This window comes from Cyrtonyx montezumae, unplaced genomic scaffold (genome assembly GCF_038088225.1).
Source record: "Cyrtonyx montezumae isolate F1298 unplaced genomic scaffold, pur_monq_1.0 scaffold_2, whole genome shotgun sequence".
In the NCBI taxonomy this organism is placed as follows: Eukaryota; Metazoa; Chordata; class Aves; order Galliformes; family Odontophoridae; genus Cyrtonyx; species Cyrtonyx montezumae.
In genome coordinates this window covers 65,838,159-65,860,767 of record NW_027071936.1, presented here as the reverse complement: position 1 = coordinate 65,860,767, position 22,609 = coordinate 65,838,159, and the positions used below count along the sequence as shown (strand labels likewise).

Genomic DNA, 22,609 nt, shown 5'->3' with positions numbered 1-22,609 from the left:
ATTGACCTTCCTTCTTCCTCAGATGGGACTCATGAGAGTCTACTGCTCTTCACCATTCAACACTCGACTCATTGAAGCAGCAAGCTCTGACGATGCAATAATGGCACAAAGCCAGTGCAGTGAGGTGATTGCTACTGGATAACAAAGGGATGAGTGCTTTGGGAAATGGCCTGCTTGGAAAATTTGGAGAAATGAGGTCTTATCCTCAGCTGGTCACACCCCTTGTTGGTCCACAAAAATCAGTGGGATCAGATAAAATTTATCTCCTGAAGTCTGAGCTCAGTTTTTCCAAGCTTGGAGTTTAATGGAATCAGAGGGAAATGCACAAGCTTAAATGCTTAGGTCACATTTCATACCACATTGTCCTTTTTCCCTTGGAGCACAGGCAGACCCAGTCTCCCCTAAATGAGGGTGTACAGAATCCAGTCCCAATATGGATTCTTCTGATGCAATATCCTAAATGAAAAGAGTGCTCTGGCCTAGGTGAGAAATGAGTATTTTCTCTTAATGCAGAGTACTGGAACTCAAGATTTTTCTTACAGCACCTTGTAGAGTATCTTCTGGGGCCTGATTAAACACCCATAGCTGCAATGAGGGAAAGTAAATGGGCCAGAGTGTGGGCATTGTTGTACGTGTATGCATATGTGTGCTTAAACAGATTTCATCCTCCTTTTCTATCCTTTAAGTCTTTAAAAGATTGGGATTGAGAGGCAGAAGAACTTCAGAATAGTCCTTCTTTCCCTTCTCTATATATTACATATGCAAAAGTAATAAAGAGTGTATGTTTATCAGTATGGCCACGGAGGAGCACATTACTCAGTGCTATGGGTGTCTGGCTGGATTCCCACTGAGGCTGCGCAGCAGCACTGAGGCAGATCTGCTCCTGAGCATCAGAAAGCATCTAATGGCAAATGCCCATTTTCCCCTTTCATAGGCAGCAATGCATTTATGGGTTCAGTGTAAGTGCAGTGCTGCCCGTTTGACTTGATGAAGTTAATGGCTGGGAGGAAAATATTTGGTCAAAATCTGCAGTAATTCATCCAGTTCAGAGTCCATTGCATTGAGTAAAGGGCAGAAGGGTACTATGGGTTCTGGGACAGGGTCTACTCTGGGTGTCATCTCTCAGCATGGGATTAGATCTCCTTTAAAGCAGATGAACAGCAGAAAGGAAGTCACATTCTCCATGCCATGCCTGGGAGCTCTTCATCTCTTTTGACAGCCATACTTAAGATGATTAGGTGGATGTGCAGGAGGCATGTTCACAAATGACTCCTGGAAAGGTTTGGGGGACAGTGCTGATGTGGATGAGTTTCCATCCAGGATGTACTCAGCATTGTCTCCACTCTTGATCTTCATGTTCCCATTCTTAATTCACCTTCAGATTCAGATTTTGCCTCCACCACCTATGTGTCTCTGCCCATGGCTAAATCTTATAGTCATTATTTGTGGAAACTCTTAGGCTTGTTGACAATCTGAAACTTGATAAAAACAATGCCTAGAATAAATGGCAAGGCAAGGTTATCTGAGCAGTTCAGCTTGGGGTCTGTGAGCTTGGAAGTGGGCTATCCTGTCCCAACTCCATCCTCCCTGAGGTCCTGGGAGGTGACCATGGTGCCTTCCTGAGGAAAGGGGACTGTGAGATTGTGAACAGGGCAAAATAAAACCCCAAACCCTTAAGAACACAGCTTTTGTCCACACTAATCAAGGGTAAATGCTGCTAAGGCTTTGATGTGTCAGGAACAAGTGAAGCTGCCTGGGAAAAGAGTCATGAGCATAAAGTAATTGAATCATCTGGGTTGGAAAAGGCATTCATGAATACCAAGTTCCACCATCAACCTGACTGAGTCCCATCACTGAGCTATGTCCCTTAGTGCCACATCCATCTCTTAAATACCTCCAAGGATGGGGACTCCCCCACTTCCCTGGAGTGCCTGTTCCAGTGCTTGACCACCCTCCCCATGAAGATATCCTTCCTAATATCCAATCCATAACTTCCTGGTGCAGTGTGACTGTTTCCTCATGTTCCAGTATGATCCTGACTGGGGAGATGATGCATCCATGTGAGTATCCACTGCACATCAGCTCCATTTAAGTTCTGGTTCTTATGAGTAATGGAAGCAGGCCCAACACACCTCTGCTGAGCCATAGCTCTGACTGAGTGTGGACATGAGCAAAGCACCTAGGATACATTTTTACTCAGTGCTGTTTGACATAAACAGCATGTGAGAGTAAGAAAGGGAAAGAAAAAGACTGGGCATGGCCAACATCAAAAGAAGTTGCCTTCTCTGTGTCACATCAGGATGCTTGCTGGAACAAGGTGGGCTCTGTGTTTTTTCACTGAAAAGAGAAATGAGAAATGAGTCACTGGTTGGAATTAGAGAAGAAAGACCGGCACATCCACTGGATCAGTGTATACATCTGGACTGTTCCTCTGTCCTATAATCAGGTGACACGATGGCTGGAAGCCTCTGGGCATTGCAGACATCATGGCTGAGAGACAAGATTCCACAGCCCTGCTTGGGAGTACTGCTTTTTGCTCACCCAGGCAGAGGGCTGGTCCAGAGCTCCTGTTGAGACTCATAGCCCTGCAAGCTCCCAACCCTGTTGTCTAAGGGAACAGCTGCCAGCTCCTGCCAGCATCTATTCTGGATGCCGCCTCTGAATGGAAATGTTATCATGTGTACTAAGGCAGAGTTGGCACCTTTTGGGGTTCAATTCTTCCAGTAGTGTTGTTTTTAAGGCAAAGGAGATATCTTGTTTTCCCTTAATTTGACAGCTTCCTCCGAAGTACAAGATAACCATCTCATTTGAGGAAACAGGCCTTTTCTGAAGGCCGTATCCACCCCACACTTCCCCCTCTTGCCACAGCTCATTACAATGGGATATTCTACTGGCTCTTATTTGAGGGACCCATAATCCCATAGAAGGGATAGGCATCTCTATGGATGACACTCCTAAAACCTTTGGGCAACTGCATTTTATACCTGATTGCTGCTTCCAGTCTGCCTGAAAGACCCACAGATGGTACCCCTTTGTGTTTCTGCAAGATACCACTAAAGAAACCATTGACACCTGTCCCAGTGGCTTCAAATATCTGTTTCTCTCAGCCCACAGCAGTCTGTTAAATCATAGGTTTGATAGTCAATGGTTTCCATAAAGTCATGAGGGATTCCAATAGAGACAGACTCCACCTCTGTCTTGTAGGTGGCTGTCACTCCTCCTTTGCTGGACCCCCCTCGGATTTTGTTAGAAAGGCTGTTCATCTTCTCTTTCAGCTGGGTGGATGCTGGTTTCTGGAAAGGAGTGAGCATTTTCCAGCCCTTGAAGCTGAGTGTTCGTCTCTTGCTAGCTCTCTCCTGCAAGGAGGAGTTAAATATGAACGAGCTGTTCAGGGTGCTAATCCTGGGCCTCAGGTCTGTCTCAGAGTCCCTCACGGAGCTGTTCACTGAGGCCCCTCGCCAGTGGTGGTCGTAGACACGCCAGATGGGCCGTCTTCTGCGGTGGCATTGGCACTTGAGCAGCCGGATGAATGCCCGCTTGAACTCCTTGCTGGAGCAGGGGTAGATGATGGGGTTCACACAGCTGTTGAAGTATCCCAGCCAGAAGATGACCTTGAAGACCATTTCTGAAGGCTTCAGAGATGGGAAGAAAGAACCTTGGAAAAGACGGGAAGAAATAAGGTTAGCAGAAGTGGAAGGACATGGCAGCACAGTGTAGCAAGGCTGGTGGACAGTCATTTCTTGGAAGGTGAGCCCTGAAAGAAAGCTGGAGGTGTGTTTCTGGTATTAGGTCCTTGTCGTGCAAAGTTATTGCTACCGAAGAGAAGATCTGGGCACTACAGTACTGGAAACCATAGAACATGAAGATGGATAATACTATGTCCTTGACCGGAGCCTCCCAGGCTCCACTGCAACAGGGCTTGTATCACTGCCCTGCTGTGAGCTGATGCAGGAGAGCCAAATCCATGAGTCATCTTCCACATCTCGAAAACGAGATGCTTTCTGAGATCCTATAGCAGTGTCTGAGGGTATCATTTTGGGGATAAGATTCAATGGTATGGGCAGGTAGACCCCGAAGACCACCCAGTTCTAAACCCCTCTGCAGGCAGGGTTGTCCACCACTGATTCAGGCACTAGGTCAGGTTGCCCAAGGTCCCATCCAACCCTGAACATCACTTCTGCGATGAAAGTTCCCACTGGTTTTCCTGAAAAAAGCTGAAGTTTTCTTTGCAGCCAGAAGATGTCAGTGTTGCTCCCATATGGCCCCATCCCTTAGCATTACCCACTCAGATCCGAAATAACTTTCTGACTCAGCCTTAATTTCTTTTAATTTTAGCTCTGGATGACAAATCATGTCACCATGTGACTGAGCGTTAATTTGTATTTTAGTAAATAACATTAGCTCTGGATATCATTATTATTTTCCCTGTGCTCAAAAGCCTGGTGTCAAAACAGTCAAACAAGTGCCAGATATTCAGGACTGAGTCTCTGAACTTCCACAGACTGCATTTAAATTCCCCACATTGCTTTTCATTTTTAATTTTAATTTTTTTTTTTTTATAGGGAAAAAAAATCATCCAGGAAACTCAGAGCTCTGATTTCAGCAAAGCTTTCTTACATCTGTCCATCCAACAATGCAGAGTTTGTGGCCAGACTCAGTCTGTAATGGGGGCTCAGTAGGATGTGTGGTCTCATACACAGCGGGGTATGTGGGCTATCCCATCACAGAGATATCTCAGCATTTTCTGATGATTAGAGAAGGGAAAGAACACACACAGATGTATGAATTAAATATCTGCCAAAGGCCAACTCAAGCCATAGGGCTGGAGCACATGTTGGCTGTCAGTATGTGCTGGGGGTGGCACTCAGTAAGGATAGCAAGCAGGCCTGGTGTCCCTGTGCTGAAAAGACCTGGGGCTGTCATGGAGATGAAAGGCATTTTCAGAGTAATGAGCAGCTCCCGGTGGTGTAGTCCATGGTTTCAAACAGAGTGATTGTGCTGGGGTTTGCAGAAGCCTTGCCCCTGCTGCGGCTGCATTTGAGTAAAGGATTTTATTCCTTCTGGGACAGTGCTGGGTTTAGAGGTTTATTGGCTGCTTGACTCACAACACTGAATTCTAACCACAGAAACACCATGCCAGAGTTTTTAGACCCCAGCAGTGCTCCTTCATTCCCCAGCCACCTGGGCTTTCAGTCTTCGCCTTCTCTTGCACCCCCAGCTACCCCAAGGATCGTGATGTAATAACTCCATCCTGATGCAACATGGACCAGTGGTAGGTTTCTAAGATCAACACCAATTCCTATCCTTAATTTCAGGTCTTGGCAGCAATGGGTGGGTGCATTTCCTGCTGGACTCACCCATGTTCCACCCTGATGAGATCCAACCCCCAGGACCGTGGGTTCCCTGGCTTTCAGCCCTGCAGTAGTACCTTACACTATGCAGTCTTGACTCTGCCATAGCTTGCTGTGAGCAAGGGGGGCCAAGACAGGCAAAGAAATCCTTGAAGCATGAAATCTCACTCATATTCTTATCAAGGAAGAGGTTCTGTGCCTCAGTTTACCCTCTGGAAGAGGAAGACAACTGCCATCATCTCTTTCCCAGTATTACTGTGAAGCCTGTTTGCAGTGTGCACTCAGAGGAACCATGGCTTTATGCAGAATACTTTTTGTTGTTGTTGTTTTAATTGAGAAAGAGGAAAAGAAAATAAAAAGCAATGGTAACAAAGAAGATGAAAGAAGTGGATCTTTAGAAATGAAGCTTGTAATTACTGCTTGAGCTAGGCTACTTAAGAGATTGGTGTTTGCTTAAACAGCCTACTGGCTGTTAAAATAATAATTTATATCCAGCATTTAGTACTTCATTGCACAATGCAGTTTCTGTGCTATGTTCTTTGTTTTAGCATCCAGATTGTAAATGCACAAACCACAATTTCCCTGTATTTCAACTCTGGCTGGTGTTCACCCCCTAGGACCTTGTGTACATCTGAAGACAAGGGGCTCATTACCATCGTCATTACCATGCAAATAAGCATCCCCGTTGGAAGAGGCGTGTACTGTGTGCATCCATGGTTTCCTCTTTTAATCACACTGGGATGAACAGAACTGGGCAGGGAGTCCCCAGAATAGCTCTCTGGCTGGTAATCTTGTGTATGTCTTGGTAAGAACAGGGAAGCAGCTTTTCAGAAAGAGTTTTTGGGGTCTTGTTTAGGAGAAAAAAAATAATAATGACGGGAATTAGATTTTTTCTTTGTACCTATAATCACTCAATTACATTTTGATAGACAGAAAGTTTATGAATTGGGCTGTGTACTGGGGACTGTATAGGAACATGGATCATAGAGTCATGGAATCATTAAAGTTGGAAAAGACCTCTAAGATCCCCAAATCCAGCCCCAACACGTCCCCAACACGCCCATTGACCATGTGCCTCAGTGCCACGTCTCCATGTTCTTGACCACCTCCAGGAATGGTGACTCCACCATTTCCCCGGACAGAAATGTTGCTGGGATGCCTGAAATGTCCATTAAGTTCATAGTCACCTAAAATGCTTAGGAAAAAGTCAGATGCTTCCATGGTCTAGAAATAGAAAAAGGGAACAAAATGTCAGCAATGGGAGATGATACATTAGCACTTGGGCTTCAAAACTTAGTGCATATTTGGATGATCTAACTGCCAAAACATCAAAAATATAACAAGGCAATATCAAAGGCAGGACATAGATCCCAAATGTTTTAGGACCTGTGTCACAGCACTATTTTTGAATCTTGTTTGCATCTCGGTGGAGGATGCTCCCAGGCAGGGTGGGATGCAGAGCTTCATCTTCCATTGCCTGGTCAAGAAAGTTCTGTGCAGATGCGAATGAGGACTTTGTTTTCTCCTATTGCATATACATATTTGTGTAATAATGCTCCTGAGGGGGTAGTTGAAAGTCTTTTTTGAATTTTAGTTCATAAAGCATTTATGAGCATGAAGCTCATTGTGGGCTCTCCTGGACACAGTCGTTTTCTTTCTTTTCTTCCAGCCTCATACAAAGTAGATTAATTAAATTTGTCCCAAAGCAATTGTGAATTGTCAGTTTCCACTTATTACACAGCTTGCACTTCTCCTTGTTGGATTTCTGTGAAGAATAGTATTACTGATGTGGTATGGGGCAATGAGCTGGATATCAGTAAAGACTTCTGACTATGTGTGGGTCCGGGAGCCTAAAGTTCTGGACAGACTTTTACGACCTTCTCCTCCATCCACTGTCAAGAACTTCCTCTGGTCATCTGTAGGCATATCAGTGTTTGTAGAGGGTTAACATCTTCCTGCAACTGGTGGCATATCTTGGGGTGATGGGGGAGTTCACTGCCTTCCTAGGATGGATCCAAGAGCTGCTTAGCGAAGGGAGGAGAACAGTATGTTCACAGTGACTCTAGCATTTTCCCTGGAGGATGATGGCGTTAGGATATTGAGTGGAATTCCTCAGGCCTGTGAGCCTTCCAGCTGTGGCCCGACCCCATAAACAAGCTGCAGATAAGCAATAGCTTCTGTCACGCCAATGAAAACCCTGGTAAGCTGCTTGTGTGCATCTCTGCATGTAGGCATGTCTGTTTGTTTGAACTTTGGCACACTGATCCTGCTGGGAAGAAAAGCTTGGAGAAACTACCCCTTTCCTACCCATAGCTGACATTCTTGGCAGCATTGTTTTGTTCCATACTGGTGGTTGGATAGGCTCTTTCTGGAGAGCTTCAACAATGCCAAAGCCCATGACGTATGCATCTGGAATACAAGGTCCCTGTGGCAGAGAGGACAATATGCAATGTGGTGGGGCTCAGGGAACTCTTGTGGTAGGGCTGATGGCAGAAGAAAAGTTGCAAAGATGGAAGATGCCATCCATGGGGGTTTCTAGGAGCTCTGGAGAACCTCGGTGCTTTCAGTAGCCATATCAAATTTGAGAACTGACTGTGGTTTCCCCATAAGCAGGTGAATAATGATGCATCAGAACCTTATTCTTGTAATTTACTGATGTAATCCAAACATGTCCTCTCTGGGCTGTGGTTTGCTCAGTGATGTGGTTGATGCCCTGTTTCTGAAGACTATTAAAGCGAGGCTGGATCAAGCCCCAGACAGCCTGATCTAGCTGTGTTGTCCCTGTTTGTTGCAGGGAAGTTGAACTAAATGACCTTTGAAGGTCCCTTCCAACTCTAAGGATTCTATGATTTTATGATATCTGCTAAGCTTTCCTCTAAGTTACACCAAATCAGTAGAAATTTGGCTGAAATTGTCCTTTTTTTTTCCTCTCGGAGCTCTCACTCGGGCTCTTCCCGAAGCAAACTTGTGAATATGGACCACCAAGGCAAGCCTTTGCCATGAGAATCTTTCCAAGAAAATTTGCCTGCTATCTAACTCATCTATCTAAGCTTAGGCATATAAAAGTGTCCCAAGGCTCCTCTTGCACTCAATGGCTTAGTTGACAGTGCAAATGCTATAGATGGAGTAATCCATCTCATTGTGAACTATTAGCCCATACTGGCCAGGTGGATCATTCTCAGTTTCCTCCAACTGGACCTAAACTCTTAGCTCATGGGGAGATACCACATTATATAAAGGCAGATCAAGGTGACTTGGGATGAATTTCATTCTTAGTGTCATTGGTATCTCCTGGTCTCCTGTCTTAGGAAGTCTTGCAGTCTTTCCATGCATTAGTTTCCCTCCTGACTCCCATCATTGGGACTGTTTTCTCAACAGACCTCCCATAGTGACAAAGGCTGGCTCGGTGAAGAGTCACACACACACATTTGCCCAGGGAAATGCTGGAGTCGCTGTCTCTGGAGACTTCAAGACAAGGGTAGATGTGGCACAGAGGGACATAGTGGGAATGGTGGGAATGAATTGGCAGTTGGACTAGATGAGATCTGAGGTCCTTTCCAACCTTAATGATTCTATGATCAGCAATGATAGGATCTAGCAACAGAAACCTATCTTGTCCGAAGTGCTAATTTGCTTAGAGTGCTCCAGCTCAATCCCTTCAGATACATCTCATCCAGGCCACAGTTTACTCCATAGATTGCTCTCAAAAGGCCACCAGGACTTCACTGTGAAGTCCCCCAGCAATGCTGCAGCATGCTCTGTAGCCTTAATCATTTACATATGCCTTTATGCCACATCACAGGGCATACAATGCAAAGCATCTGTTTAAGACTGAAGATCCACTTTGGTGGGCTGTTCTTCCAGAGACCCACAACTCCTGCAAGAGATTAATTATTTTGAAGGACCTCTGGGAAAATGCATGGGGCCTAGGAGAGGCTTTGGGCCAGAGACTACGAAGTACAGGATCATAGAATATCCTGAGTGGGAGGGCACCCATAAAGATCATCATCTTATGCTCATGTTTCCACACAGGACCACCTCAAACGCAAGCTCTAAGTCTGAGAGCATTGTCCAAAAACTCCAAAAGCTCCAGCAGTTCAGGGCTGTGCTCACTGACCTTGTTATCTTATTCCATGCTCACTGCCCTCTGGGGCAGATCCTTTCCCTGACTCCCACCCAACCATCCCCTGATGTCAATCCATGCCATTCCTTTGGATCCTGTCACTGTCACCAGAGTGCAGAGATCAAGTTTTCAAAGTAATGTACAATGAGAACAGGTCTGGACCCAGTATAGCATGAGAAGGCACTGATGCTTTGTTTGGGGCCACACAACTAAAAGCAGAAGAAGACAATCTCCAGAAAGATCTTATGTTGTTAGCATTCTTATTCCAAGGAACGGGACACCCCATGCTAGCACCATGCAAAAAGATTCATTAACTTGAACTGAATGTAGTGCTTTCCATCTTTAATTAGGGATCTATAAAGATGAATGTCTTGCACAAGATAATAAAGGAATGATTAATTTACCCTTAGGGACTATGGCCTGATGCTGCACAGAGTTTGCTCTAAAGATGTATTGAGTCTTGAGTCTGTAGAAAAGGCAAGAGTGGATTCCCATCCATGATTTCCAGCTCTGTGGCCCTGTGGCATGATTATAAAACCATCCATTTAAAGTATTTCTGTCAGCAGGATTAGAGTTTTTCCCTACTTCCTGATATCTAACAGGAGCTTTGTGGACCTAAATTGGACAGAGCCAGGCAGAGCAAAGGCAGAGAGATTCTGAAAACGTATCTGGGGTTGAATGCTGCAAACCAAGATCATTTCTCAATTTTTAAAGCTTTGAAAAGTGGTTAAGAGAACATTTTTGCAAGAGAATGAGGAGCAGGACTGAATGTCTGCTTCATATTTTGTAGAAAACAGTGTTGACCCATTTGCTGTCTCATGCCTGCAATGAAGTCAGGACCTGGATTACTGTTGACCATCAATCCCAGGTCACCCGATGAACTTGCCATCAGAAGTACGTAGGAGGATAGGTTTTAAAAATGAGTCACAGGATTAATAAAAAGACAAAGATGTTGGCTTTTTTTTTTTTTTTCAACTGGCTCCTAGTACAGACTCCCTTACAAGTAATATTTTTGCAGCATCTATAATGCTTGGGAAAGATAGATGTATATCCAACTGCCTATTCCTTAATGATTCACAAAGAACAGCCTGACTCCAGCCCCAAAGGGAACTTTAAAATAAACCCTAAAATTATGAGACTCAGCAAAAGGACGTAAATAAAATTAGGAAAATAAAACAAAACAAAACAAAACAGAAATACGTCTGAAAGACTCACCAATTTGGCAAATCCAAAGGGAAATATAAGGAAGAGTTTTATTTGCTTGATGTAAATGAGGAAAAATAACAATAATGAGTCTCCAGAGAGAAAGAAGAAGTCAGGGTAACTGAGTTGCATGTCAAGAGCTCATCTTTGACAATTGGAATTCACTTGCTGATATTACAGCAAGCACAGCAGAGACCACAGTGAAATTCTTGCCTGCATGGTTAAACAGAGGAAACAAGCTTGGAGCAGCCTCTGAAAAGAAAATTTCCATCTGGCTCGGGATCTGAATGAACACAATGACCACGTGGTGTTGCTAGGTTCACTCCAGGGCAATTCAAAAATCATTGTGTTATTCAGAGAGGAGCACACCCGTGGCTCTCTGTTGTGCAAGTGCTGGAGCATCTTGAGCACGATGGTCTTGCTGCATCTGAGCCTGGCAATCTCTTCTGTGCACGATAACATCTCGAACACACTTTCGGGTAATGCAGCCAGTATGACCATCCCGTGGGGGAGGGAAGGATTTATGGACAAGCTTTGTAAAGCAGGAGTAGACATGGCCTTGGAAGTGGAGCACTGCGAGTTTTGTTTGTTGGACTAGATGACACTTAAAGGTCCCTTCCAACTCAAACAATTCCATAATTCTATGACTCTATGGACAAAACTCCAACTGCAGGCACAAATAATTGAAAGATGCTATTTACTCAAGGCCTGTGTGAGCAATCGGATAGCATCATGTGTATGATGCCCATCTGTAAAAATTCTCAGCCATGGATAACACTGTCCTAAACCTCTGGCTTGCATGAAATGCTGTTCTGGTGTTCCATAACACCAAGCTGCATGTGGTTAACAGCCTGCCAGCTATGTCCTTAACTTCCTTACATTTGCATTGCTGTCTCACAGGTGTTGTTGGTTAAAGATAGGAGGTATATGGAATTTTTATCATCCCATTATGTCTTCCTTGGCTTACTCATACAACTGGTGATAAGCAGCTGTGATCCTGATATTTCCCAAGGAAAAAAAAAAAAGCATAATATGGGAAGTCAGTATGAGGCTACGTTCAGTGTGGGGTTGGTCAGGAATATATGCTACATATTCCAGTCCATTCAGCCCACCTGCAAAAGGAGGTGTTTGTTTCTAACAAAAATTTTCTACTTCTTTGCATTCCCAACTGGCTTCCATTGGCAATCCAATGGATCTATTTCTTAGCCTTTGTCAGCAGAGGCTGCCAATAGTCTTCACACTAATGTAACATAGGATCAATATTAGGAAGTATTGTATGACCTATTTAGTGGACCATTCTAAAAAATCGACAAGAATTTATAACCATCAGTACTGTCATTTAGATAGATGAAAATATAGTACAAAGGTGGCTGCCAACTCAATTAAATGCGTACTGAACTAAGACTAATGCACAGTAATGAAGGGAGAGAGATGATGAAAATGATTCTGGAGGGATCTACTAAAGATTCATCACAATAATCTACTTGAGGAAACCTGAGATACTACCATGAATGAAGTGATGACAAACTTCCCAACAAGGTGGGTAAATCAGTAGACACACTGCATGACTTAGCTCTCTGATAACTTGTTTGATGGATATGTTTCATGGAATGTCACCAAAGATGTTTGGAAATAGAATGCAAAAATGTTCCTTCAGCCCTTGCCACAAAGCTTTGTTCTTCAGCATCTGTAAATGGTGAATCAGTGTAGTACAGGGCTTTAAGCTGGTTCTTCTCCAGCTTTTCCGAACCAGAAGCAGTTAATCCTCATCACTTTTTGTAGACTGTCTGGCTCCCTTTTTATCCATTTTTCCATTAACGATTTATCAAGATTTCATGGACCATCAAGGTCTGGAGGCCACAACCTAGAAACTACTGTTCTAGACTATTGGTTCTTGCATTTATTGGTAATGCTATGGCTCTTTGCGTGAAGTGCTGCAACTGACTTTCTCTATGCAAATCCTTTTATCAGTGTTGAGTGTTTTCATAAAACTTCATTTGCAAATAATTATTGTCCCTCTGTGGGTTCCACAAACAGAAGCCTGGCTTCGACCCATCTCCAAGACAAAATATCCGTTTTCTATCAAATTGTCTCCTTCAGTATTGTCAAAACCATTGAGAGTGTGTATTTTTTTTCCACTAAATAGAAAGCTTGGGAAATCCTGGAGAAAAGAAATGGAGAAGATTGATTCCCAAGCAAGTCATCCGAGTCTTGGAAAAATCACTGTGTTTGCTGGGTCGGTCCCAAGACTACTCTTTGTTTTTCCAACTCAGAAGTTCTTTTCTCTGCACTTGGTTTTCTAAGAATGTGAACTCACCCGCCCCGTCCTGTTTACAAGCTCGTAAATATGTAGATCAGATTTGGCTGCGGGGTAGGCTTTGGAAGGGCTGAATCCTGCTGGGAACACATGGCATTTTATGTACACTAAGGCCAGATCTGAGCTGCACAAAGGAAAATGTCAATTTTTCACCGGGCCCAACCCAGAAAAAATTCTCCCCTAGAGCAAAAATTGTGAGTCCTGACTTTAACTTACAGCGTGCAGTGAGAAGCCATCACCTTGAGTGGGTAGGCATCACCAGGACACAAACAGAGAAGAGATGATTGACCTAAAAGGTGAAAAACTGTTTTCACCTGACTGTTTGTGATGCTTATGGCTCCAAGCATGGAGAACTTGGTAGTGGCAGCATGCCAACGTTTGGAAAATGCGCTATTGAAGGAGGTGTGGGAGCTTCCTTAGCGCGTTTCCACTGTGCCAGTCCCAAGGACATTCTGTTTATATCAGAATTGAGCAGACAGCACGTCACCAGCCATAGAGCCTGGCACAGCACCACTTGCAGCCCGTGTCCCTTCTCGGAGTCACTGGCCGTGAAAGATGCTGAACAGCATCCTCCAGAGAGCTGTGAGCTGTGATGTCATGGAGGAAAGGGTGGGGAAGAAAGGCTGGGGGAGGCTAGTATTTTCAGCTTTCATGAAAAACCAGGACCGGTTGTGTGGGCTCAGGAGGGGTTATTCAAGACCAGCCAGCCAAATTCTTGTTTCTTGTCAAACTTGGTGTGGAAAATCCTACACATGCCCGGTTTCCGCACCAAGCTCCAAGGCACGGCCCTTCTGCAGTTAGACTGTGTGGCAAAATCTGCAATTATTCACTGCTTGCTGTTCTTTCCGACTTTATTTTTCTGACAAGAAGGAAAACTTTATAAAAAGTTTGCATTTTCTTTTTCTCCCCAGCCTGAAATTATTCTGTGGAGATAGCAAAAAGCTGCTCTGTATCACCCAACCCTAAACACCAACTTTCAGCTGATATCAAGCTCTAAAAATATTACACTCCCCAAGCAGACTTTTTTTACCCCCCAGAAAACAATGGGTCACTGTAACGGGGCTCCAAAAATACCACAGAAATGCTGATAACAACATCCTCATCACTCCCAACAGTTCCTGAAGGCCTTTACTCAGAGGGATAAGTTCTCACGTGTAGAGCCACAAAGGACACCCCACAGTCCTTTCTTCTTGCTCACGTGGTGAGGATCATGTCATCTCTCTGATATGACTGGCTGTGCATCTCTTATCTGGTTATTTAGCAGTGTTGGGTTTAAGCCCTATTTCTGGGTAAAGTCAACAGGGACAGAGTGAAGGATCAGATTCTGACTGAAGGGCACTCATGCTGTTAGCAGGGACCCTGGAAAGAGTTTGGTCTGGACTTGGTGCAAGATGGACAACAGAGCCAAGGGATGTTTGTGCATGTTGATCCTGGTTTGGGACAGTTTAACAGCAGCACTAAGCATGTAGGGAATGCATTTATCCTCTATCCATTTCATTTGCCAGTGTTGTGTTGAGGTTGGACTTGATGATCCCTGGAGGTCCCATCCAACCTTTATGATTCAGTGACTAGGGGACCACACTTAGTGCTTTGTGGGAAAACCAGTTCACAAATGGGTGTGCAATAATGTCACAACCTGTCAGTGGAAAGGAGTGACAAGCCCAGAAATCCCAGATGATCATTTTCTTTTCTCACTTGAAACACACATCTGGACGTCATGGCTGAGTAGAAAGTAAAATGACATAAAACACAAAAAAATGGCTATATAGTTGACCTAACAGCAAAGCCAAACCTGGGACCAGTGCTGAGACGCTGGGAAGAATTATAATGGCAGTCCAATCATCATCAAGGTTGTTTTGTTCAAGGTTTATAGCCACAGGGAGTCTTAAGGAGCCTTTTTTGGGGGACCTTGACACACTGCCTGGTTTAAATGCCTGCACAGGGCAATGATATCTTTGCTGAGAGAAGATGAGTGTCTCAGAGAGCCTCATTACTGTGATGAGGCTCATTCTCCACTGACATGTTCCCACTCTGCCTCTGCCCTATCTCTACTTTTTTAATCTCTGATTCTGAGGGGAAAAGTTGGAAATTTGCATTCAATTTCCATTGCAATTTGTGTACATCCCATGAGATATCCACCTGCCTCTCTCTCGCCTTCTCACCAGATAAATAAGCCGTTTTGCAGCCCCTGCTCATCATTCACTGCTGAAAAGTAATAGCTGTGGGATCTAGGGTGCCTGCCCTGATGTGTCTTTGACTCTTAATTAACTCTTAGATGTGCAAATTTTGCATACTGACTTCTTGTTCCAGGGAACTAACCCTAAGTGGACTTTCCACCCCTCCTTAGGAAAGTGCAGTTTTCATGGACAGTCCCTGTCAAGAATGGTGTTAACCCAGATAATTATTATGTCCTCTTCTTCTGTCATCATGGAATTGCCATCTTCCTCTCATGAGACATTTTATTTGACGAATAAAGAACCATGCCATGTACACTTCCCTTTACTTGAGGACTTCCACCAGCAGTGTTATCTAAAGGCAAAGAATCTGGGTGCCCAATGGGGAGCTCCCAGTGTGTCCCCAAGGCTTGATGGTCTTTGAGCAGAAGTCACTTGTGTGCTTTGTGCAACAGATCTGCCCCTGGATAGAGACACTGCATTTGCTCTGAGACAAGACCCAGCTTCCCTACAACACAGATCCTTCTTGTTCCTGCATCCAGCATATGGGAGACATCCAAGGTCAGGCAGGACAGGGCTCTGAGCACCTGATGGAGCTGTGGGTGTCCCTGATCATTGCAGGGAGTTGGACCAGATGGACTTAAAGGGTCAATTCCAGCTCAAGCCACTCTGTGATTCTATGTTAAAATTTCTGAATGTGAGCAAAAGCACAACACTGCCTCAGATCCTCAAGCCTTTAGGACATAAGCTGTTAGGACATAAGCCCTCAAGCCCTCTGCTCATCAGATCCTGAGCAGAGGCACAGGTAGAAACTTTCTGTAGCTCCAGATTTTCACTCTGCTCCTACAGATCACCTTCAGATATTCAAAACACTGAAAAGAGCAGTTTTGCTGGCGGCTGGAACCATCTGCCTCAGTGTTTCTTTAGGACTATCAACTTGTACCCAAATAGCTTGTAATAGTGGGTGAAGCTGAGTCACCTGATGGTCCCTGGCATAAATGTTACGATACAGATTTCAAGAATATTTACACTTTGAGCTCTCATTCAATTCATGGCCGTCGTGCATGAAAAAAAGACATCCTGATGAACAGGAGGATTTTTTCCTCCCTGTTTCAATCCCAGCCTCACATACAGTAGTGATATTGTCAGTTCAGGAGGAGAGTTCTTGCTCCCCCCTCCACCCCAAAGAGCAGCACATGGGAACATTTTGGTGAAATGGTTCTTCAGAGAAATACATTTCTTTCCAGTAACAGTTGATGACATGATCTTGCAGCTACCTCCCTCACAGAAAGGCTGTCAAGGCTGTTGGCAAAAAGACATGTGCGATCCACCTCGGAGCAGTGATTCATGGAGTGTTAGTAATAATAACAAAAACTCGGATCATAAACAAGCCAAGAAAAGGAACAGATGAACCAGACCAAAGAAGAGTGAAAAATGGAGGGAGCTCTTATGGAAAACCATGTTCCATTTCGGTGCCTGCAATGCAGAATCGATGCCGAGGAGATGGAAAATGCTCTGAGGAGCTCTATGAGATGATGCAAAGGTCTGGAAATCTTGACTTAGAGCATGAAATTAATGGAGTGTGATCTATTGGCATTATCCAAGAGAAATTGAAGCAGCTTGCTCATGCATTGCAGTGACATACAGGGGAAGCCATTTCTGATAGCAAATGACTTTTTAATCCAGCCAAAGGCAGTAGAAAAGCTTAATGGCTTGAATTTATAGCTAGATAAATTTACATTGGAAGGAAAGCAATCATTTTTAGTAACAATGATATAAAGAAACTGGAAAAAACCAAAACAAAACAAAAAACCAAGACTAGAGACATTGGTTCTCCATTATTTGCAGTCCTGAGTGTCTTTCTAAGAAAAAACAGGTTTTTGAATAATGGGGTGAATTGAAGAAGTTATTGAACAAGGTGCTTGTGTCATCAGTAAATCACAGCAAACAGAACCTTCTAGCCTTGCAAACTGTGACTAACATTAGAAAACTCCATTCCAGAATGAGGTGGGACCTGAATATAAGTATAAAAACTGCCACGTCACTGAGGGTCTCCAGATACAGTAAGTGCAATAACTGTCTGAGAATAGCATGTCTGCTCCAAAAAATGATGGAAGTGGGAATAGCAGTGGGCTTTATTCCCCTCTGCGACATCCTTCCCTGTGTTTGACATGCACATATGCTGTGATGTCTACATTTCCGTGCATTTGCTCTTAATTAGAGGGACTGACAATGAGTCAAGCCTCTGTGTCAAGAGGTTTAATTGAGTGTAATCAAGGTTTTGCTTCTTGGGGATCATGTCAACGTTAAATTAATTACAATGAGCTGCAATGCTGGTATTTGAAAACAGTCAGGCTCTTTGCACTCTCACACCCAGAGCTAAGATCTTTTGGTATGCCAGTAATTGCCCATAGCAAACAAAGCTGGGAAGAAACAAGCACCACAGAGTGCTCTCTGGGCTCTTCCTCTCAAAAGAATGGCTGTCACTTGTTGGCACTGATGGCAATGTTTGCACATCCCTTTGGATACCATCAGCAGAGACCAGAGGCAGCTTCCAACAGGTTCATGCTGGTTCCTGCAGCATTACAGCTGCATTTCTTGTGCTGATGAGGAAATCAGCACATCATACACTAGCACTGTTGGGCAGATCTGGAGACTCAGGGCACTGGTGAGAGCAGCCTGGGATATCATTGCACTGTGCCATCTGGTACCTGATCTTCTGCTCTTCTTTAGGGACTCACAGCCCATTGGGAATGGGGATAAGGTCCTCTGGAGGCACCGAGGGAGCAGATTGTTGTTGCAGTGTTCAGTGGAAATGGGTTTTTCTAATAATATCCCTATCTCCTGACCTCTACCAGATTGCTCCTTACCCAACCTTATTTCCTTTGCTTTTTGAACCCTGTTCAATGCATGCTGTCTGCTGAGAGTCTCAAAAGTGGAATTAGCTGGCCTGAAACCAGCCTAAGTCTTCAAGGTAAGCCACAATAGGAAGGTATCACAGATTCTTTGATGTTCCCCTAGAAATGTACTATTTTCCCTTCAGGAGGATTTCTCAGCCCCTTGAAGAAAGAAGAAACAGGTTGAAAGTGTGAACATGAGTGTGGAAGAGCAGTGTCTGAGACTTGAGCTTCATATATCCTTGGGAGGGATGTGGTCATAAGACTACAAGAGATGGGGATGACTCTTATTTCAGGGAGTATCTTGGAAAGCATTGCAAAGAAATGTATTTTCCTTGGTACTAGATCTCCAGCTGGAGATGCAGTGCTGGTTGGATGGATGGTAGAATGAGGAGGGGAGCACAAGGATGTGAAAAACTGTGCTTGCTTCTCAACAATCTTCCTTTCTAGGAGTCTGATCCTCAGGTCACCCTGGCAGGATCTCTCTCTGTGGCCACTGAACCCATTTCTGGGAGAAGCAGATTCTTATGCTGAGGAGCCATCTGCAGCTCTAAGAGGCTTTGTAAAGTTATACCAGAGCCTGGCTTGACCTCTTCTCTACTGCCTGACAAGCAATCATGGCTCATCAGTGCCTTAATAAATATGCTTTATAGCAAGTGTACCTTGGATGTTGAACGCTCTGTTGGGCTAAGCATGATAATGACACACAGAGTGACCTCCAGACATTTGTCACTAGACAAAAGCAGATAAATCCCCTGATTCCAGCTCTTCCAATCATGCCTATGCTGATGGCTGCTATCTCCCAATTACATATCAGGCCATGTAGCATCACACAGAGAGACCACACTTCTCAGCATATGCTTTGACTTCAGAAGTGCATGACCCAAGATAGCAGGGAACGAGGGTAGTAATTACTGTTTGCAGCCAGAAGTTCCTTGGATGATTAAAAAAACCATTATGCTTCTCTAACTAAACCACATTCTTGAAACCAAATGGTCTTGGTGTGCATGGAATGGAGGGGATGAAGGAAATCATTTGAGCCGCTGTGCTTCTATGGGGGTCCCATCATGAGGCATGGCATTTCAACCTCATGTATCTGGAGGTGAAGACTTCCAAAGCACTGCAGAGGATTTCTGGACTCCCCCATTTTACTTGGAATGCTCAAATCACTCCATCCACAGATGAATTTTCCATGATAGTATAGCTAATTTTGTTCCAAACACTACACATAACCACGTGGCTACCTAAGGGCTAACTTACAACCAGAATTTTCACCACTCCATTGCAACCTACTTCTCACAGCCCGTGAAATCTATGTGATTCCCCACTTAGAAGTACATGGGGAGGTGCTGTATTTGACTCTCCTCTGGAAAGTAAAGGAGTAAGCTGTTCAGCAGATGTGACCTTACTCCATGCTTAGGGAATAACATGGACAGATGTTTGATGCTGCTTCAGTAAAGGAATGGGATTATCAGCTGAGAGTTCTTCCTTGCTAATGCCCATCTTCTAAACTAACTCATACCATGAGACAATCAGCCTCAGGGAAAGGATGCTCATATCTATATTGTGTGTAGGGACACTCCTAGGAGAAAAAAGAGCCATTTACAAAGACTGGGGAAGAAGAGGCAAGCTTTGCAAAAGCTGGAATTATTCAGAAGGAGTTGAATTTAGAGTCAGTTTTCAATATATAGTGTAACTTGCACTGCTGGTGAACTTTAGAGCTTTTTCCTCAATGGTAACCTGTATCTAACAGATCTTCAATGACACAGGCACTACTTGAAATATATGAGGTGACAAAAGCAGATGTACACTGGAACCAATTTTGTAGTGTCAGGGCAACCAGGAATTCCCGAGTAAGGGAAATACTCACAGAATCATAGAATGGTTTTGGATTGGAGGAATGGATTTGAAATGGATTGGAGGAGACCTTTCAGGTCACCAAGTTCCCCTCCAGACACCTCTCACCTCCCTCTAGACCAGGTTGCTCAAAGCCCCATCCAGCCTGACTCTGAATGCTTCCAGGAAGGGGGCATTCACAACTTCACTGGACAACCTGTTTCAGGCCAAATCCAGCTTCTCTGACCTGAAGTAAAGGGAGGGAATAGATCATATCTTAAGATAATTTCCAGCCTTGGTCATCTATATTTCTATGAAGCCAATGACACAAATCCCCATGATTTTAATGTGAAAAGATGGGATTTTAAGAACCAGCTTTTGCAGAGTGTCAGTGCATGCTTAGAAGCAATGTTCTCTGGAAATCCAGATGTCTGGTTTGTGGGAAATTTCAGTCTGATATTTTCTTTCTTCCCAAAACAGAAAGCAATAAAAAAATTAATGAAAATTTCCGATGAACTATAAATTAAAAAGAAATAAACAAATTCCAAGAACCTCCAATGCTCAATGTTGTTTACAAGCGATGGATCTCTGCAACCCTGAGAACTACCAGCTGAGGCAGAAATGCTTATTAATCTGTGGAGACAGTCATGCCAACAGCCAGACACAACTTGACAGATGTACACCACTGGGCAGACTCCCTCTTCTCAAGTCTTCCCAGTCTTGGCATTCAGAAGATGTAAAGTTCTTGCCCAGATGTATTCCCCAGGCTTTCCATAGTTTGAGCATAATGGGAGATCAGAGAATGGAAGTCATGTAGTCTGTAGCTTTTTCAAGCTGGAGTATCCTAATATCTCCAAAATTAACATGTTGGTACCAGGGAACCTCAAAGCACTAGAAAGCTCACTCTGGAGCCAAGGTACTCAAGGCTTCCAGGTTACTTGTGTTGAATCCAGGAGTTTTCACTGGGTTAGTACAGAACTGCCAAGATTTTCAGCCTGCTGGTTGCATGGTAAGAAAACCATGGGAACCTGGCATGAGAGTGCTGCCCTGGAGCTACCAGTAGAGACTGAAGTAGAGGTTGTTAAACCTGGAACATTTCCACCTAGTTTTCCAACTGGCATTTCCCAATGAAACCCTCCTTTGTCGGCCAGAGTCCACATGCACTACTTGGGAATCTCCTGAGTTCCTGCTTAAATGCTTCCCCTGAAGGGAGTTTATTAGCAGGAGGAGGATTGACTTTTCACACGGTCTAGTAGTGATAAGACAAGGGGGAATGGCTTTAAGCTAGAAGGAGGGAAATTTAGGTTGTATGTTAGTAAGAAATTCTCTACTCAGAGTGCAGTGAGGAAGAGAAGCTGTGGATGCCCCATCCTTGAAAGTGTTCAAAGCCAGACTGGACGCGACCTTGGGCAATCTGATCTGGTGGGGGACAGCCTTCTTCACAGAATGGGGATTGGAACTGGATGGTCTGTATGGTCCCTTCCAACCCAAGCCATTCTGTGATTGATTCTCTCATGGTCTGATTCTATGACTCTCTTACTTTGTGTAATTTCAGCCAGGAGAATGATTTGTGCTTCACAGGTGTGCAGAAGGCTGAATCCGCACCCCAGATAATATGAGAAGATCAAAAGGGAATGGTTTGCTTTTCCTGATATTGGCACTGCAGAGTGCAAAGACTTCTGCCATGGCTGCATAAAGGAAGGAGGGGTGTTGAGGTTGCACAAATACATATTTTCTCCAGTTATAACTTCTGCCTACTGGTTTTCTTTTCTTGTTTCTAACTCCTCCTTCCTCACTTACGTACCACACATACTTCCTAGCAATTCAATACAGAAAGATGCCAATCAATCACCCGCAGACAGTTAAGCTGCCAATTTTGTACCCAGAATAGCTATTTTCAGCTTTGCAAGTGGAAATATATGCAGGTCTGACCAACGTGCTTGTGCTTTGCAGCAGCGTGGATGCCATCAGACCTCTGAGCACTGCAGCTCTGACTGTTGTAAAAGGCTATACTTCCACTTCCAACCATGCTGGGTTGCACACAGAATTAAGCTGTTGATTTGGAAGAAGAGAACTGAGGTAAGCATTAGCAAACTAAGGTTTGTCACTCTTATGATTGCTGATGAGAAGGGAGGTTAAAATGCTTCTGTGCCAAGGCAATTTTGGTTTTCATTTGAAGAGAGACCTTTCAGTTGTTGAAGACTAGAACATGCCTTAACAAACAGACAATATTTTTCAGATTATCTTAGGGCAAAATTCCCCACCTGAGCTCTCAATTAAGGTAACCTCTGCTTCCCTGAAAAATTAAAGCACTGATACACGCTGCTGAATTGCAGAACATCCTACAGTGACTCTGTGGAGGTGATAGGAAAGGGAGCATGACTTCCCTCTAAGCCATATTCTCCTGGTCACAGAAATGACAGTCTCTCTGGCCCTTGCACTGGGCTATTGGAACAAGAAGAGGAAGAACTTCGGTGACATGAGATATTCCCTTGAGCACTGGCTGACAAATGTGCACAGAATTCATCCTCAGAGAAGCAGATAACCATTGGACCAACTGGGAGATTTCTCCCCAGGGTGAAGGTGCTCTCTGCTCTCCTCACTCTCTGGTACACTCATGTCATCCACATCTTCTGTCCATTCCTTTTGACCTCCCCTAGCTTGGCTCCCACAGAGACCTCCCTGAGGAACAAGGACCCCTGGTATCA

General features: G+C 44.2%; 1 protein-coding gene across 1 annotated transcript in view; it reads right to left on the bottom strand.

The window, feature by feature from the left end:
• Nucleotides 1-1,412: 1,412 nt before the first annotated feature.
• ADRA1D (adrenoceptor alpha 1D) overlaps nucleotides 1,413-22,609 on the bottom strand; it is a 38,294-nt gene continuing 17,097 nt past the window's right edge. The window contains exon 2 of the mRNA XM_065735966.1: nucleotides 1,413-3,655. Within this exon, the coding sequence (XP_065592038.1) occupies nucleotides 3,087-3,655 (569 nt within the window). The 3' untranslated portion in view covers nucleotides 1,413-3,086. The remainder of the gene's footprint in view (nucleotides 3,656-22,609) is intronic.